A 19777-nucleotide genomic window follows, 5' to 3' on the forward strand; every position below is an offset into this window, starting at 1 on the left:
CAGGTTAATTCCTGTCTACATATGCTGCTTGATTTACGGCCTTACCTTGCTAGAGGTAAATAACACTTAGTTGTCAAATAAGGATATGTTTAACAGATCTGTCTTGGTTGTCTTGGTTGATACTAAAATTAGCTTTAGGAAAATACAAACAAAATATATAAAATTAAACAAGACACCAGAAATGAAAGGATGATAGGATGCCACGCTGTTTGATGGAAATGAGACTTGTCAACCTACAGAGTGCTGAATCAAAGAATTATGAAAGAATTATGTGGCAGGCTAGTCCACTACCTATCTATAGTCTACACCATACTACCTACAAAAAAATAAAAGTTCATTTTTGTTGTTGTTGTCTTTTACCTTGTTCACACCATCCTGGGAGCTGAGGTACCCAGCAGGTAGATTGGCAGCCACAGAAAGTTGTTGTTCATTCGTGATAACTCTGCCATCCTTTAGTAGAGGCAGCCATACTTGGCCAACTGAGGGTTAAAAAAAAAAACCCAGCACCATTAACATAGCACCAGTACTGGAATAGAGGCAGCATAAGAATTAAGATTTGAATATTAAATCACTGTGTATCTGAATCAAACTGCTACACACACAAACAGCTTCGTATTCACTGAGGGTTGATGTGACTTAAACTGATGGCCCACCTGGAGTTTCCACCACGTCTTTCTTCTTGCTGTTGCTGTCACAGCTCACATGATAGAAGGTGAAGAGAAGGTGATGCTTCTCATGCAGTTGAGTAGGCAGCTCTATCTTTATCTAGAGAGAGCACAACAACATAGTTTGCTAATACCGAAGAAGCTTTGCAGTTGTAGAGTTCAAATTTGCTCAAGCAACATGAGAGGCAATGAGAAGTATTTTGTTATTTCAAAAACAAAAAGGTTTGAAAAAAAAATTGCTTAATCGTGCAACATATCTGACTCTCTGCTGGTAGTTTGTAGCTATTTTTAATCCATCCATTTACTCTCTTCCACTTATCCATATCAGGGTCGTGGGAGGGACTGAACTCTATCCCAGCTACCACAGGGTAGGTCACCAGTTTGTCACAGGACAACAGATACAGACAGACAATCATTCACACTCACATCCACACCTATGGGCAACAGTATCACCAATTCACCAAACCCTACTAATTGCATGTCTTTGGACTGTAGAAGGAAGCCGGAGTACCCAGGAACCAAATTCCACTCTGATGGTGGAGGCAAACTCAGGACCCTCTTGATATGACATGCAGCCCTATTAAGCCATTGTATCTATTAAACTCTGATTGTGAATAACATGAGCAGAGAAATACCTCGTCATAAAACTCAGGGTTCTGCTGATGGTGGAGGACTGCTGCATATGCCTGCTTAGTAAATAGAGGCCCTCCAGGACAGCCATAGATGCACTGCAGTAGATTCAAAAAGTAGGAGCAAGAAATCATGTGAGGACAGGCGGATATCTTGTCATGCTCATCGTGTGGTTTAATATGTTGTGGTCGTTGGTTTATCAGCTAGTTTGAGCTGTCAAGATGAACAATCCAAAGTCAAGATTGCAAAGCCCTAAGATTAATTCTAAGTCAAGGCAAAGAAACCCAAGTCAAAACAAACTAGTCTGTAGTCAATACAAAGCAGATTTAAGTTAAGACCTAACATTCAACACCAAGTCAAAGAATAAAGGCTTCAAAGCCATACTATTATTAATTATTATGATTAAGATGATGATAATGATGATTATTACATAAGTGTTGCAAGAGAACATTTTGAGATCTGCTTAGTAATTGTTTAAATAGCCAAATGTGATAATATCTGTGCAAGGCTTGTGCATTGTAATTAGCTAATATCTATTTTAGGAAAAGTACCCTCTCTTGGAGAGGACATCAATTAGTCTAAAGTGCACCCGTGAACCCTTGAGTGTTGATGTCTTTTGTCTTCTTGTTTAGAGCTTGCCGGGTGTCTAAATAAAGTGACCTAAGTATATGCCTCTATTACATCTCGTAGTTTTATGTTCTGCCTTGGAAGTATGCTATATAGCATATAAATGCACCTTCAGCGGCTGGGCTTCATCCTCATCAGAATCCTTAAATTCAATGCAAACAGCAATATTTCTTGCCTGAAGAGGGAAGAAACAGATAGAACATAAGAGAAAAGTAAGACACATTTCCACGATATCCCAGGTCACATAGAAGCAATTTACCAGCAAATACTTTTCCTACTTTGCCTCTCTGAGTCTATTTCAGACTGTGAAATAGACTTACCCGCTTGTTACAATAAAAGGAGGGAGAAATCTGTAAAGATCTGAGAGCTCACAATAAATTGAAAGAGAGTAAGAAGGCGCAAGGGAAATAAGATCGGTCGGTTTCCTGTTTGGAGCTGACTTAGTGAAAGTAAATGTAACAATCTTGTATTGATGCACTAATCAGAAGCAGCTGCTGTGCATTATGATAACTATCCAGCTCTGCAGCTTGACTGGAAGAGCTTGAAAGAGATCCCAGTTAGTTTCATAGGCTAAACAGAATATCTGCCAAACAAAACCATTTATTTCCTAAAATGATTTGTCTTAGAAGTTTCTCTTTAAAAGATGAAGCAGTGTTTGTGAGGGTCATGCATCGACCAACAGCTCAAAATCAAAGGTATCTTGTATTATTAGTTATTTTGATGTAGCCTTGTTGTGAGTACCTTAGCAAAGCATTTCTGCCCATCGTACTTGAGGTGTTTTGGATAGACATAAAGGTGGTTTTTATAGATGGTGAATGGTTGGGAACACTTAGCAATACAGGGCACAAACTCCTCCACTTCCAGAAGAGCACTGCTTTGCCCGTTTCCTTCAAAGTTCCCCACAGGGATGTAGGAGGCAGTGACACAATCTACAGGAAGGAATGATAGTCAGAATCCTTGTGGATACAATTTGATAACTGTAAATAGATACTCAGAAGTTATGTTATAAATTTGAAGATTTTACTGGTTAGATCTGGGGGCACACTGTCAACTGTTACATCCAAGTTCCCTAAGAGCACAGGGAGCTTAGCCATTTTCTCTGGTCTGTTGGGAACAAAGAAACAAATAATTTTTTGCAAAACTGTATCAAAACATGTTACAGAGAAACAAGTGACTAGATAAGAGAAAGAACGTACTTTCTGAAGTCGGTAAGCAGTTTGAACATGTCCTCATCTGACAGCTTGCTGCTGTCCTGTCTGTAAAGAGCTGAGAATCGTGCACTTTTGTCTAAAGTGCCTGATGCATCTTTAAACACAGGCCTGGGGAGATAGACACACCCAAAAAATAAAAATAAGTGAAATTACTGATGAGCACATCTAAGTTCCACAATACTGGTTTAATAACGTGTGTTCCTATAGAAAGTCTTTCCTTTAGTCACACTTTTCACCTGGTTTGGTTGCTGTATTTCAACTATAACTCCCTATTTTCCTCAACTACAACAACATTAGAAACAGGAACAGCGTTATACTAGCAAGTCAAGCCAAAGTTAACAAAATCCACAAATCCTCAAAGCAAAAACAAAACAACCCTCCACCTACCATTAATATTGTACATAAAATATGTATAAACTCATAGCTGGATTACATTTTTTAAAGAAACCAGACTACTTATCGTCTCCTATTTCCAACCCATGAAGGCATAGCACGAGAGGTGAGCAGTTGTTTGTTATAAGCCCTCTCTCATCACACATTTAGATCAGCACCAGGGACTGTCTTTGATGGTATTATATACACCAGCATCTCACTGAGCGACGGCTTCTGCAACCTGAGATCAAGACTATCATCTAACACTGAATTGAATAGGTAAATTGATGGTTTAAGTATAAGGTGGCTTTATACCTTGCAGCCCAGCCAAATGGCATCCTGTACTGGCCCAGTCGGCCGCAAGCTGTCTTGGCATTCTTTAGCACCTTTTGAGCCATCTACACAAGAAAACAGGGGATTTATTTTGGCAATTACCAGCATAAGACAAGAAAAATACACTTCATATCCTCATCTTCATATAAATGTACCTTAGCAGAGTCAGAGCTCTTCATGTAGGGTTCAGTGCAATGGGCGATCCCTCCCTGTAGGACCTTCTCAATCCTGGCCACTAGGAAGATTTCTGGATGGGGGCAGGTGACTGAGAATATACCCTGTTTGGGATACCGGACAGCCCCCTCTGGGAGCCCACTAGCTAACCTGTGTTCCAAAACACTATCATTACTGCTGCCACTGATTTGCTGGTTGGATCCACTACCATGACTGGATGTCATCTGTCGAACCAAAGGGTGGTTGAGATCCACATGGAAGTTGGCCGAGATCTTTCTGTTGTTCTGGACGTCAAAGAGGGACAGGATCACATAGAACGGCTCCACCTTTGACGATAGAGGACAGGAGGGAAAATGTTTTGAGACAGAGATGCAGTGTAAGAAAAAAGTAAAAAGAAAGCTGCAATTTAACCCTGGAGAACCCATGGGGTCAAATTTGAACCCATGGCTTCCCTAGTAAACCAATGGGGTCGGATCTGACCCCATGGGTTCTCCAGGGTTAAGGGATAGTCATTCTCCTAATGCACTTCTGATTTTCCATTAAGACTAAATGTACCATTGAGGTAATTTATCTTCCCTTTCACTCTTTCCACCAAGCTTTTCCATTACACAACACCATTTGTGTGTGTGTGCATGCATTCAGAGCAGCTCAAGAGCTAATGGCTGTATTGTCCCAGCTGAGCGTTGAGTGTTAGAGTCAGAGACAGAGACCTTGGAGTGACGACAGGAAACCAGCCTCAGACTGGTGCTAATGCATGGTAGGAGGCCAAAGCTGGTTTCCATGGTAGAGAACACTGCGGGGTTTTGATGGGGGCCAGCCAAGTGGGTCATCTGAATTGTCTGTGATCTTCTTAAGTGATTTAAACCTCACCATCATTTGCCAAAGGATATTTGTCTGTTAAGCTGAAAGTTTGTGTGCAAATACAGACACATCCAGCAGCTGCATTTGACTGCTGGGTTTTCACTGATACATACATTAGTTGTTGGCCTTTCATCATTCTCAGCAACACAGCCCTGCAGGTTAAACAACAGGTCATGACAGCTGACCAGGACTCTTTTCCCAAACTTCTCTTCAAACTGTTGCACATTAGGCTCAATGGCAGAAAAGTCTAGTTTCTGTGGAAATAAGAGTTGCTGTCAGAAGGCTTAAATTATCTGCTGCCACAACAAAAATATCAGTCACAGCGATGCTACTGAGAAATCAGACAATACCTGAGTGTCAGGGTCCAGAGTGAACAGCTTGAGGCGAGCTTCACTTCTCATCTTAGATTCAATATCTCTGGCAGTCTGTGAAAAACAAAGCAAAATAAGAATGCATTTCCAATTATAAAGTAGTAACAAACAAATTATGTTGTCCATTTTAGACATCTGGAGATCTTGAAGATGTGGCATCAGTTGAGTATTCTCTTGATACTGTATGTCTTTTCTCTTTTGCTTCACTCCCAAGCTTGCCTTGGGTCCAGTTTTGGATCTTCCTTCTTACTATTACCAAGTGCTTTCTCATAGAGGGTTGTTGTGGTTTTCTCACCAATATTGCAGACTCTTAGTGAAATATCACTAAATGCACAGTGTAGCAATGTTCTGCATCTACTTCCCCATTATATCGTCTTTTGAAACCCCAACCGGTCGCAGCAGATGGCCGCCCCTCCCTGAGCCTGGTTCTGCCGGAGGTTTCTTCCTGTTAAAAGGGAGTTTTTCCTTCCCACTGTTGCCAAAGTGCTTGCTCATAGGGGGTCATATGATTGTTGGGTTTTTCTCTGTATCTATGAAGCGCCTTGAGGCGACTTATGTTGTGATTTGGCGCTATATAAATAAAATTGAATTGAATTGAATTGAATTGAAAACTATCATCGTAACGAATATCATACCTAATTCCTTAGTGATTATTAAAGTATTCCGATTCTGATCATTTATCCTTCCAAAAGATTTTTAATTTAACTGACATTGGCTAAATACATTTTATACAGCATATACAGTACCTAACAACACAGTGCTTTTAAATTAGGGGCAATGCAAAAACCTGTAAAGGCAATGCTAAGACATTACTTAATGTAAAACTGCTTTGCCTTCTGTGTTAGCAAACCATTAGGATTTATTTGAAGTTGTGTTTCAGGGTATCTCCATCTGAATCGGGAATCACAATGAGGTCTGGGTAGCTCCCACTATGTTGTTGTTCACATAAAACTAAGGCAAAGAAATCCCCACAGATCTCAGAATTCTGAGATTAAAGTCAGCCCAGAAACACCAAGTGGCTACAACCAACAGCGAAGATCAAAAAGCAGTAAACACCTGCGTACCGATCCCCAAACATTCAGGAAGATCTCCATCAATGCCCAGGGCCCCCACCGTGACTCAACAAAAGGGCAGGCAGCACCGGCAGCCATAAAGAGGAGCTCATAGCATATGCTATAGTGTCACAAGTGCTAGAGTCTCAAGTGTGATCCCAGACTACTAAATCCCATTTTTAGAGATCTAGCACATTATATTGGATGTTTCCTTGGTAAGCACAAAGAGGAAAATGTGGAGGCCTGGATCCTTGAAACAGCTGGCCTAATGGTCAGGCCATAGTTACAATACAGACAGGCTCCAAGTGATCTCTCAAACATCAAAAATTCAGTATACATCCACAGTATGAGGACTGGTACTGTACATGCCAACCATTAATATTATTTCTGATGGACTAACAAGATACCTGAAAGGTTTCTTGAAAATCTCCAGTGGAAAGTTCTGTTTTTCCATGTTCCTCATCTGCTGGAGAGATCAACATAAGGTCTGTTAGCTGTGGCTGCTGCATAAAACATAGTAATGCATTGGTCTCTTGTATTCAGAAGGATAACTGAAAGGAAGTAAAAACATGGGTTATAAAGTTAAAGAAGTACATTTCAGCAAATCGAAGAATCCCACAGGTGCAGCAAGCTTCAAAAAATATAATCAGATGAAAACAAATGCAATTACAAACACAAGGCAGGCAGACAATAAAACATATAAATAATTCCGACAAAGTGTTAAAAAATACATACCATCATTCAGATCGCCATTTTTTTTCTCCTGCATGGCCTGTTCAAAGCTGCTGTGGAGAATCTTGTTGAGGGTAGTGATCCACTCCTCCATCTCTGCTTCACTGTCTGCAGCCAGCAGAAATGTGCTCTTATCCTGCATCTTCAACTCAAAGGCAAATCGACGCACTTTACTGTTCTAAAAGAGAAGAAACACAAACACAGCTTCTGTAAAAGTGGTTTTAATCTTTTTGTTTCCAGTGGACAGCTAACAGAATGCTAACTTTCCTTTTGCTGCATTCAGTTTAACCACCATCACTACCACCACCACAGCTCACCATTACCTGAACAACTCCCATGCATGAGTCAAGGAAGATGGTTCCTTTGGGATCTTTGGAGGTGTTCTCATCCTTGTAGAAGTTGAGGTTGTAAGACCCATCCCCCAGCTGAGCCAGATGGAAGTACCTCCTCTTGAAGGACTATGATGACAATAAAGAATGTTAACATTCCTAATGGACTAATTTTCTCTAAAAAATACTAAAGAACGGAGAGAGAGCATGGGAAAGCTTGTGGGTAAACTGAAAAAGTAAGCAAAGTTTTGAGCTATCACACACAAAGACTAATCTGAGTTCCATATGTTCACAGGAGAAAAAAGGATGCAGGGAAAAGTAGTTCGGTAGGGTTACTGAACCGTCATTATGCACTGAGTATTTTTTTCTTCAGTCGCTTTTCTCACGCACTGCGTGACTATACACCTCTCTGTATTGGATCATCACTTATTATTCATCTCTGGCTCTCTTCCACAACATGTCTTTGTCCTGTCTTGCCCCCCCGGACCCCAACTGGTCGCTGCAGATAGCTGTCCCTTGCTGAGCCTGCTGGACGTTTCTTCCTGTTAAAAGGGAGTTTTTGCTTCCCACTGTCGCCAAAGCGCTTGCTCAGAGGGGCTCATATGATTGTTGGGGTTTTCTCTGTTATATTTGTATTTTGTAGGGTCTTCCTTACAATTTAAAGTGCTTTGATATATATAAAATGTGATTTTTTTATATACAAAAACATCATGGCTGGATCTTAAGACAAAATGTTTTTTGATCTTCCACTTGACGTTTTTGTTCCTTAACCCTCAGAATCATTTAAGAAATTCCAAATGACCGTTTTACTGCGTCCCACCTCAACCTGGTTTTCAATAAATTGCATGCTCAAAAATGTTTTGTCTCACTTCCATTTCTTCTTGTTGCACGTTGAAGCTCTACTATATCCAACCATTCAAAATATAAATTTTTGTCATTTTTCAAGTGGTCTTAAACTTCTAATCCGGACTGTATATATAAACAAAGAAAATGTAAATTTCTGTCATTTTCAGTCTGCTGTACTCACCCGCATTGTAACAGTGATTGCACCGTTGACGTTGCCTTTAAAAAGCCAGCCATGCTTAGACACTCCTCCTTTCTGAGATCTCAGAGAGGCTGTGTCCTGGAGGAGGAGATTAAGGGGAAAATAAAAAAATTGTCTGGTGTTGCTATCCTTGTGGGGATATCTCATTGACATAACCATCAAAAATGTATGCCTAACTCTAACCCTTACCCTAATCCTAACCATAACCCAATCGTAACCCTGACACTAAAACCACATTTTGTCATGGTCCTGAGTCTGATGACTCAGTGTTTTGTGTTTCCTTATATTATTCTATGTTCTTGTTTATTCTGGTTATGTCTTTTGTTAAGGTTTGCCATTTGCTAGGTTTCTGTTCTGTGCCTACCTGCTCCCACTTCTCTGTGTTCCCTCTGTCTATCCATGGTGTCACAGTGTCTGCTCGTGAATCTGTCTGTTAAGTTCAGTGTCTTGTCTGGTTCTGTGTCTGTCAGTTTCCTGTTTTATTCTGAAGGTCTCTGTCTCATGTGAGTGTTCTCAGCTTTACATCTGTGTCTAGCCGTGATTTCTCCCAGGTGTGTTCCCCTCCTGTCTTCTATCCCATGATAACTCCTGAGAGTATTTAAGCCCTGTGTGTTCTGCTGCCTGTTGCTGGTTTGTCTGTGTTGCTTTCCCGAGTCTCCAGGTGTCTTTGTTCTGGGTTCAGGTTAGTTTTCCCAGTTTAAGTGCTCTTAGGTTTTGTTTTGTGCCTGCTACATTCTGGTTTGTGTGTCCATCCTTATTAATAAAGCTCACTCGCATCTGAAGCTGCCTGCATCTTGGGTCCTCTATTAAAACTCACACGGCTTGCCCTGCTAGCCGTGACAGCACAAACCAGCCAACATGGACCCAGCGGCATTCAACCAGAAGACCTTTGCCGTGACATTATTTACTCCGTGGAGAAACTCTTTCAACTGTGGCTCAATCATGAGGGAAAGGAGTTTCATCACGCTGTGGAAACAAGGCTACAGCGATTCATTTCCAGGATCCCCTGACTACTGGATGCGCTTCACCCGCTCGTACGGAATTTCATCATCAATACGCTAAACCTTCACCCAGCCACAACTGCTTCGCTGCCCGGCCCACCGGAGGATGTTCTGCCCGGCTCAGCAGCAGCCGCTAGCTCAGTCTCCAGTGTCACCTGCTCAGCAGCTGTGCCTGCTGGTTCTGATCAGTCTCTGCACCTGTTGGTTCTGTGTTGGCCACCGCTGAGGGTCCGAGGCGCCCGTTCAGCAGTCTACCTCTGCAGGAGGGTCCAAGGCGCCTGTCGGGCAGTCCGTCTCCGCAGGAGGGTCCGAGGGGCCCGTTGGACAGTCTGTCTCCGCAGGAGGGTCCGAGGAGCCCGTTCGGCCGTCCGTCATCGCTAGAGGGCCCGAGGAGCCGCTTCAGCCGTCCGCCATCGCTGAAGGGTCAGAGGAATTGCTTCAGCACCTTGTGTCCGCTGACGGCTCTGCTGTGCGGTCAGCCCCCTGAACTGCTCGTCCTCCGGGTCGGCCTCCTGAACTGTTTATGAACTTCTCCCTGTGCTCCAGTGTTTTTGTGGATGTTTTGTTTTTGGACTGATGCCTTCAACCCCGTGGGGACCTGAATTTTAGTCCCCACAAGGGCTGTTGGTCCCCACCAGTATAGTAAGAACCTGTACACACATTAAGATAAACAGTGCTGTTGTGCGCCTATTAAGGTCCAAAGTTGAAATCGTTGTTAAAGTGTCATAATTATTGGGAAGAGATGTGCCTTTGAATGCTACAAACAGTGTGGATCTAGAGCAGTAAAGACATTTAGCTTGTAAAAGAGTACTGAAACTAAACAAATACAATGTTTAGTAATAAATTAAAAGCTAAGTGCGCTCTGTTACACTTCCTTGTATTTGAGTTTCTTTGAAGAGCGTTTGGTCAGTCCTAAAGGAAGAATGCAAAGTCACACTTATAAGCTCTGTATCTTACAGGAGCAGAAGTGGATCACAAAGAAACTATGGGAACAAGCAGCTGAAGACGAGTCTGGAATTAGTCATCTTACCTCATCTTTTTCCACATCTTCATCCACCTCAAACACATGAGCCACCAGTTTTTCAGGTCTCAATACCTTACTGAAAAGTTTGGGAAAAGATAATTCAGCCTTGGCTCACTTAATTCAATTTCATGTTAAACCATCTCACAAACATATGTAAGAACTCTTACATATGTTTGGGGCAAATTCTTGGACCGGCGCAAGACGGACGAAAGCGAAAGCATTTGCCAAGAATGTTTTCATTAATCAAGGGCAGGGATAGCTCAGTAGGTAGAGTGGTGGCCCCATGATCGGAAGGTCGGGGGTTCGACTCCACTGAACGGCTACCCTGAGGTACCCCTGAGCAAGGTGCCGTTCCCTACACACTGCTCCCCGGGCGCTGCACTGGTGGCTGCCCACTGCTTCACTGGGTGAATGGGTTAAATGCAGAGGAACTATTTCCCTATGGGGACTAACACGCACACTTTACACTTTACTTTACTTTACAACTCTGAGACTATTAAGTTTGAAGTTAAACACTCAATGAATGTTTAACTCTTTAGTTTAACTGAACTATACTAACCTTTATCCCCACAGCACATTGATAACCTCACCACCACTTCAGCCACATCTTGTAAGGTAATTCTTCTAGCAAGATGTTGATGAAATCGGCAGCTGTTTCTCTACTCTAGCTCAAACACCAGTGGCTCTGGGGAACTAGAACTATAAACAGTGCCAAAACCAGCTTGCTGTTACTCTGCAATGTCTTAACCATGACATACATCTGTAATACTCATTTCTTTTGTGAAGTAAAGGTTCATCCAAGGGCACATATGCATTGTGGTATTTTCTTTTTGTTATGATGCCATTGGGCAACAGCTATCCAAGAATAGTTCTACTTTTCCTTGGTAGGAAAACATCGAAAGTGTTCTATTTTTACTGTGCAGCTTAGAACCACCAAAAGAGAATCCAGCGTTTGATTGAAATAGCCATTCCCAAATCTCATAGGGCCACCCAATCTTAAATCTTCACTCTAACCAAAATACAAGAAAGAAATGTATATCCTAAATATTTTATTCAACCTCGACCGGTTGCAGGTATTTCCCATTTTATTTAAATATAAATAAATGATTTTTTTTTTTTATAAATATGTAACTTCAATTTCAAACTGAAATTCTGTTATTACAGAATAATGTAATGTGCCACCAGGAGGCACCAGTTCACACTTTGGGACTTGTACACAAAGGGCAGTGCCACTGAACACAGTGAGATTTACAATATGTTGTGGAGGCTTTTAGAACCATAGGGCAAGCAGTACAGTAAGAATATATATGCAAATCAAATCAAATCAAATCACTTTTATTGTCACATCACATGTGCAGGCACACTGGCACAGCACATGCGAGTGAAATTCTTGTGTGCGAGCCCCACAAGCAACAGAGATGTGCAAACACAACAACACAAACGAGCAAAATACAAGAATGGCCAACCTGAAACTAATAAATATATGTACAATATATAATAGTGTATTCATTTCTGGATGTGTATACTAAATATTTTCCTACGTGTGTGTGTGTGTGTGTGTGTGTGTGTGTGTGTGTGTGTGTGTATACACATTTTTACAAATTAAATAGTAAATAGTAAAAAAAAAATAATAATAATAATAATAATAATAATAATAAAATATATAAAATATACAGAGTTGAATATGTGCAAAACAAGTGGCACACACACACAAAGTGTGATGAGCTAAACAAATTTTGCTAATCTGCTATTTGTATATAGATGATTTGTTCTAACAGCAGTGTGCTTAAGACAAATCAGACTTATAAAGGCAACATGCTTTTACAAGACTTGCTGAGAATGATAAAAACAGATGTGGTGGAGTGCCCTTCTACCAGCAACACTTACATACTGTCTTTATTAATTTCACTGTAGTGTTTGAAACAGAGTCAGTAACACTATCATTGGCTACATGAATGCAGCATTGATAGACTGTTGAGAGCGTGCAGTCTGATGGACCTGTTAGCAGAAGCCTTCCAGCATACTCACTTCGGAAGCTGGCGGAAGTCTCCAGCATACTCCTCATACTTGTAGTTGACCACGTGCCAGTCAGACTTGTAGGTCGTGATACACTGCAGGTACATGAAGTAAAGAGGTGGTGAGGGGTCTCTTTAACAAAGCATATACAGATGTGTAATTAGATTTATTAAAAAAATAATCTAGGAAAAGTATGGAGATGTTTAACAACATTACAAAAATTATTTTTAATTGGGAATAGATGGCCCTGTTGATGCAGGAGCGTCAGCAGATGCACGCTTTGTTCACTCTTCTGTTATTTACTAACTAAATATTATCTCTAGTTTACTAAATGTCTTACTTTACTATTTATAAATGGAATATCTTTGATTTTGGGCCATTCAATGATTAAAAGGAGTCAGTATAGTAATCACCTGGTTCCTCTCCCCTCATCACTTCTTGTGTATCTTCCTTTGTCCTGTCTTGGGTCGTCTGTATTGCTACGTGTTCTTGTAGCAAAGTATTACTTGTATTGTTATTCCAATGATTTCCGAACTTGGACTTGCTGGTTTGTCCTCATTTTATTCCTGGACTTTGTACACCCATTGCTAATCAGCATTAAAAGTTTATTTATGACTGCCTATGAGTCCTACATTTGGATCCTCAAAACTAATTCACCCCTACCTCTGGCTACATTTATGAAACAATACTGAGATATGGTATTTCTAAATATCACATTATAGTTTGCATCCAAATAACATCTGACCTCTGTTTACTGCATTACAAACTTTTAAAGTACAGCTATTCCCCTAAAAGTAACCCAGCGAGGTATCTGCCTTGGTGGAAGAAGATCCCTCCTTTATACTTTAACACAGATTACAACCAATCAGTCACACAACAAGTGTTGTGTGACTGATTGGTTGTAATCTGTGTTCCACAGCCAATCTGTGGCTGGGTTGTGGGGAATTAAATACTTATTTCACTCAACGACATTTTGTTTCTTTTCAAATGAGCAAACCTAGAATTTTAGCAGAGAATCAAATCATTCAAAGTAAACTTAAAGAATGAATCCTTTCAGAGCACTTGAATGTTTTAATTAAAACACTGTTATACAAGTTTATAGTTAATATGCAGAAAAAGAACATGATTCAATAAAAAAAACAGCTATTCAAGATAACAAAGCATAAAAGAACATGTTTTTGAGGTAAAGAGCAGTTTAAACATAGCTTTATTATTTCAATGTGTGCTCATCAGTTCTGTGTTCACAAAATGTGAGGGAAAAGGGGGTCATTAAAATGTAGAATAACAAATTATGAAACAAAACATCCCATGTGTAAGGAGCACAGCTGCTCCAGATGTACTTATGATTTCACTCTTGGCTGCAGCTGTGGGGGAATATCACCTATCAGGCTCTATCAGGCTGCACCCAAACCAATCTCAACACACAGCTCTTCTGAAACTACATGAACCACCAATGAACTATAGGCTCCATCTGTGGCCAATCTACTGGACTGTTAGCAAGCATGTAAGGGCGGGGAACATGAATGGAAGTTCATCTGAAGGGGAGCAGAAAAAAATTCCAGCACACATGGTATGACTTGTTTCTAGTGGTCAGATAACATTTGTCTTTTTCACTTAGATTTGACTGAAATATAATTAGCTCTCTCGTTGCCAACCTGCCACAAACAAATCAGAGTATGTCCCTGCATGGATTTGTATCTGAAAATACAAGCCCCCTTTGATGAGTCTTCAAAGAGTGAAATCCAGATACACAATCTGGATGCCTACTTTTGGCTGAAAGGTGAAATCATGGTGGTGCGGTTGAGTGATAAATAACGGACAAAGCAGGCTTGCATCCAGATATGTATTAGTTTTACCTCTTGGACAAACAGTGAGTGAGCTTCTTTCTCTGCAGTCTCTGGCACAGTGGAAAACAGAGTCCGGCCCTGGCGCTGCAGGGTGGAGATCTGAGGGGAGACACAGAAGGCAGGCCTGAAAATGAGGTTGGCACAGCATATCTAGGTTTAGGTTTTTATAAGACCAAAAATTCACTTTACTCTTGTTTGAACTATTGAACTATTGATCCCTATTGGGGGCTTCTCTTTGTACTCTTTTTCAAAAGAAGGTAGGCAACATTCCGGCCTCCTTAGAGCCAAGAAGGTTCACTGCTGTGCTCAGTTACCCTACAGCATAGTGGCAGCTACTTCCTATGCCTCTGTGATTTTTTTATTTCATATGGATGATCGTATTATACTTCATTGTGGCTCCACTGTGTATTGGTTTACACATTTCCCTAACAAGTGAGCATCCCCGGTTTGATCCACAGAGGAGACACAAATCCCTCAGGTTGATCTGATATCCTTGTGTTGGTGTTGTTCCCAGATCATCATACTAAATGCTGTTCCAGGATCAACATTGCAAGTGACCAATCAGAATTTTGTGACGTCATAGTTTTGCGACTTCGGGAAAAACTGGCGTAAAACAAAAAACTGTACTTAAGCTGCGTGAAACCGCCTCTGTCCGCCGATCAACAGACCCTGACCCTAACCCTAACCGTAACCCTTTAATAAACAGTAAGCAGAATTGATATTGTCCTTGCAACATTGGAATTTCATAAATGCACGAATGGCTTGGAATAACGTCACAACAATGTGATTGGTCACTTGCAATGTTGAACCTGGAACAACATTTTCATGATGGTCTGGGAACAACACCAACACGAGGATATCAGATCATCCAATCCCTCAGGGGGGCTGTGTCAGGAAGGGCATCCGGTGTAAAAGAGTGCCAAATGAAATGTGCTGAGCTAGCCATTATGCTGACCCCTTGTGAATAAGGGAGCAGCTGAAAGTAGCTTGGTAAACTTGGACAATATTAAAAATGCATTTTAATAATGAAGTGAAAGGAATCATAATGATTACTCAGAGAAATCCTCTGCTACAGAGGATTTATGGCAGCCAAACGTTACTCCAACCTAATTCATCTTTGCCAGCCTTATTAGAGTGAGACATCCAGACACAGATGACGAGTGATAATCCAAAGCAAAGGAGCAAAAAGCACCTCAGGCCAGAAAAAGACTGGCAAGACTTTCAAGCTACTGGAGGTTGTGCTACCACTTAGTCTTCTGTTTTTCTGCTCAAACCACAAAGATGAGTATGCAGCTGTGGCACAATGACCTAGTTTCTTCATTCCTCCATTAGCAAGCATGTCTGACCAGCTCACGTTCACATCAGCCATCAAATGTATGCCAATAGATAAACTGGGCTCACTTGAATCTTCCTGTGTGTAATCCTGCATAAAGGTCCAATATAGTTCTTATATTTATAATGTGGAAAATTCAGATTATTCAGACTGATATTTCAACTGTTCAGCTTCATTTCCTCTATGACTCTACTCTCTCTCTATGGATTTATTAATGGATTATATATGATTTGGAAAGACAATACAGTATATTAATACAGAGAAATATTATAAATATAGTTCCCAAAATATCCATCTGCTGCTGTAACATCCATAATGTATAGACAAGCATAAAGGACAAGTTGCTCTTTAAAGGTGGCTAAATTTACATTTTTGACTGTGAGCAGGAACTGCTGGCAGCCAGTTAACATCATTCCTTTCACAGTCATTAAAACAGGGCTTTGATGACTTCCACCAGACCAAAGGAGTGTGTTCCCACAGCACTAATGCAGGAGGACAGACAAAATTTAAATACTTATAGGGCATAGAGATCACAGAGGCCAGAGTGGTAAAGGGTAAGAAGAGAGTCTCCTGAGGTCAACCTTCTTCTTTGGAAACTGAAGGTACCAGTAAGGTGACAGTTGGAGATCTGCAAAACTGCCCATGAAAGTACCATTTTCACGTAATCCCATTTAATTTTGTTGTTTTTAAAATACAGGCATTACCGTATTCTGCTCGTATGTGCATGCAGAGATACAGACCAGCATTCTTAGCAGGCTGATAAATGTGAACGTGGGCGTGTGCTCATATGTGTTAATCTGTGCAGCACGTGCCCATGCTACACCCACATGTCTGGCTAGCTCCCTCCCTTCTCTATGGGCCCAGTGATGTAAAACATATGGCAGGTTAGATGGACATACTGGGCGAGACCATGAAAACACACACACACACACATTCACTAATCACTATACACCAGAGGTGGGACCAAGTCATTGTCTTGCAAGTCTCAAGTAAGTCTCAAGTCTTTATCCTCAAGTCTCAAGTCAAGTCTCAAGTAATGTCAGGCAAGTCAGAGTCGAGTCTCAAGTCACTGGTGTAAAAGTCCGAGTCAAGTCACAAGTCTGAAACTTTGAATTTCAAGTCCTTTCGAGTCTTTAAAAAAAAAAACGAAAAAATAATGTTGCAGTTATGCTAAATGTAAATATTAGACCATGTAATTTTAAAATCTGTGTTTTTCTCAACACATGACAAAATAGTGAACTTAGAAAATATACACAAATTGTGAAATTGCACCTCTTTAAAATGCAGCTCAATTAAACCTAGCTCCAAGAATAATTTTCACCGACAGTTCTGAGATACGCTGCATGTTATTCTTGGATGCGGTTGTAGGACCGGCTTTAAAATCGCATGACAAAAATATCATACACATTAAAAAAAACTGTATCACCAACGTAGCCTGGACAACATTTGCTAGTTAGATGAAGTCAGCTATCTCATCTTAGCATATTTATTTCAATTCAATTCAATCTTTTTTTTTTTTTTATAAATTTTATTTTCAGTCACAGCAGCATGTTAACAACAAAACATTGAACATACAGTAGTTTGCTGTTCAGTATTTACAATACCCCAAAAGATAACAGAAATAGAGAAGGAAAAAACAAACAAACAAACCAAAGAAACCCCTACAAAACAACAAAAAACAAACAAACAACAACAAACAAATAGAAAAATAAAATGTATAAGGGACATTCAGTGTACAGTTAGCTATGATAGCGATATAGAGATATGGTATCTGGTCATGATAAGGTGGTCATTTTAAATGTTTCCATGTACATCAAGAATGGCTGCCATGCCCTAAGAAATTTGGTGGTTGAACCTGCCAGTGTATATCTCATCTTTTCTAAATGTAAAAACCTCATGAGCTCCGCAAGCCACTGTTCATGTGTGGGAGGAGCTTCCTGCTTCCATCTTAAAAGTATAAGGCGCCTTGCGATAAGTGAAGCAAAGGCAATAGAATTCGAATAGCATTTTGGCAAAGTGATGTCTTGAGGTATCACCCCAAAGATAGCCGTTAGAGCAGAAGGCTCATATTTAACGTTATACATCTCTGACAGAGTGTTAAATATAGACACCCAATAGGTATGAAGATTGGGGCATGTCCAAAAGGTATGAAGGAGCGAACCTGTTTCTGCTTTACATCTGTTACACAGAGGGTCAGCTCCTGGATAGAACTTGGCTAACTTTTCCTTGGAGATATGTAATCGGTGTAGGACCTTAAATTGAAGGAGCCCATGCCTGGCACATATCGAAGAAGAGTGTACCCTCTGGAGAAAAGATTGCCAGAGCTCATCTGTTATAGTCATCCCAAGGTCTTTCTCCCACTGTGCTTTAAGGATGAAGAGAGAAGGAGATTGAAAATCTAATAGTATAGCATAGATTTCTTTAATCGCCCCTCTCTTATGAACGTTTATATTAATAATTTTATCCAAAGAAGTTTCCTCAGGTAGTTCCGGAAATGAAGGAAATCGACTCTTTACAAAGTGACGAATTTGTAAATAGCGGAAAAAATGTTGCCGAGGAACATTAAACTGCTTCAGGAGCTGCGTGAATGAGGCAAAAATCCCATCTACAAAAAGGTCTTTGATATTTCTAAGGCCATTACTTTCCCATATTTTAAAGGCAGAGTCCATCATGGAGGGTGGGAACATATGGTTTGAGCAGATAGGTGCTTTAATTGACATTAAGTGTAACCCCAACCTTTTCCTACATTGCACCCAGATTCTGAGCGAGTCATACAACAAAGGGTTACGTTTATAGGTGTATAGTTCTAATGGGAGAGCTGAACTCAACAAAGCTGATAAGCAAATTTTGCCACAATTGGATGACTCAATTTGGAGCCAAGCTGGAGTCTCTGTAGTAACATTACTCATCCAGTACAGCATATTACGAATATTTGCTGCCCAATAATAAGACTGAAAGTTTGGCAAGGCTAATCCACCCATTGGCCTAGTCCTCTGCATGAAATCTTTACGAATTCGTGGACTTTTGCCATTCCAAATAAATGCAGAGATATGCTTATTCAGTGTTATAAAATACTTATTGGGTAAGTAGCATGGGATACATTGAAATAAGTAAAGGAACTTGGGAAGTATGTTCATTTTGATAGAATTGACGCGGCCAATTAATGACAGTGGTAAATTGTTCCACCTCTGAAGATCTGTCTCAGTATTTTTAAGCAGCGGGACAAAGTTTCTTTCATAAAGATCTTTGTATGAGTGGGTAACCTTAACCCCCAGATAGGTCACATACCCTGATTTAACGCTAAATTGAAAACCTGAAAATGAAATCTTTCTGGCTATAGAGTTGACACAGAGAAGTTCACTTTTATGCAGACTTAACTTGTAACCTGAAATATTACCAAAACATTAAAAAATGGCAAGAGCACGGGGAAGAGAGCATAAAGGCTCTGACATATACAGCAGGAGGTCGTCAGCATATAAGGATATTTTGTGCTCCTGGTCACCTCTGAAGATGCCCTTAATGCAACTGTCAGCTCGCAGTTTAATCGCCAGTGGTTCAATTGATAATGCAAAAAGAAGAGGGGATAAGGGACAACCTTGTCTCGTACCACGGAGAAGTGGGAAATAAGAAGAGAATAACGAATTTGTTCTAACACGTGCCATAGGTGAGGAGTAAAGTAACTGAATCCATGAAATGAAATTAGGGCCAAATCCAAATTTATGCAGAGTATAAAACAGATAATCCCACTCCACCCGGTCAAATGCCTTCTCAGCATCGAGTAATAAGGCAATTTCAGGGGTTGTAGTTGACTTGGTGTGTAATATGTTCAAAAACCTGCGCAGGTTGAAAAAACCATGCCTACCCTTCACGAAACCTGTCTGATCTGGAGAAATTAACAATGGTAGATGTTGCTCTAGCCTGAGAGCAAGTGTTTTTGACAGTATTTTTAAATCTACATTTAAGAGTGATATAGGACGATATGATGAACACTCTAATGGATCTTTATAATTCAATTCAATCTTAATTGGCAGACTTCATGTCCATAAAAACAAGACAAAAACAAAACAAAACAAAAAAAAAACACACACACACAACACTCCCCCCCCCCCCCCCCCCCCAACACAAGGTATACACCATTAAATATATATATGTAT

The 19777-nt window shown here is 40.5% G+C and overlaps 1 protein-coding gene across 1 annotated transcript in view; it reads right to left on the minus strand.

The window, feature by feature from the left end:
- LOC308393546 (dedicator of cytokinesis protein 9-like) overlaps positions 1 to 19777 on the minus strand; it is a 56826-nt gene that overhangs the window by 21011 nt on the left and 16038 nt on the right. The window contains exons 3-20 of the mRNA XM_080877401.1: positions 14300 to 14389; positions 12456 to 12538; positions 10434 to 10503; positions 8385 to 8480; positions 7352 to 7486; positions 7032 to 7206; positions 6704 to 6759; positions 5224 to 5298; positions 4987 to 5127; positions 3994 to 4338; positions 3821 to 3903; positions 3119 to 3241; positions 2947 to 3026; positions 2664 to 2851; positions 2032 to 2097; positions 1301 to 1393; positions 654 to 765; positions 361 to 479 (exon numbers count right to left, since the gene is read on the minus strand). Coding sequence (XP_080733527.1) covers positions 361 to 479; positions 654 to 765; positions 1301 to 1393; positions 2032 to 2097; positions 2664 to 2851; positions 2947 to 3026; positions 3119 to 3241; positions 3821 to 3903; positions 3994 to 4338; positions 4987 to 5127; positions 5224 to 5298; positions 6704 to 6759; positions 7032 to 7206; positions 7352 to 7486; positions 8385 to 8480; positions 10434 to 10503; positions 12456 to 12538; positions 14300 to 14389 — 2130 coding nt within the window. The remainder of the gene's footprint in view (positions 1 to 360; positions 480 to 653; positions 766 to 1300; positions 1394 to 2031; positions 2098 to 2663; positions 2852 to 2946; positions 3027 to 3118; positions 3242 to 3820; positions 3904 to 3993; positions 4339 to 4986; positions 5128 to 5223; positions 5299 to 6703; positions 6760 to 7031; positions 7207 to 7351; positions 7487 to 8384; positions 8481 to 10433; positions 10504 to 12455; positions 12539 to 14299; positions 14390 to 19777) is intronic.

Source organism: Rhamphochromis sp. 'chilingali', assembly GCF_963969265.1.
Source record: "Rhamphochromis sp. 'chilingali' genome assembly, chromosome: 3".
NCBI lineage: Eukaryota > Metazoa > Chordata > Actinopteri > Cichliformes > Cichlidae > Rhamphochromis > Rhamphochromis sp. 'chilingali'.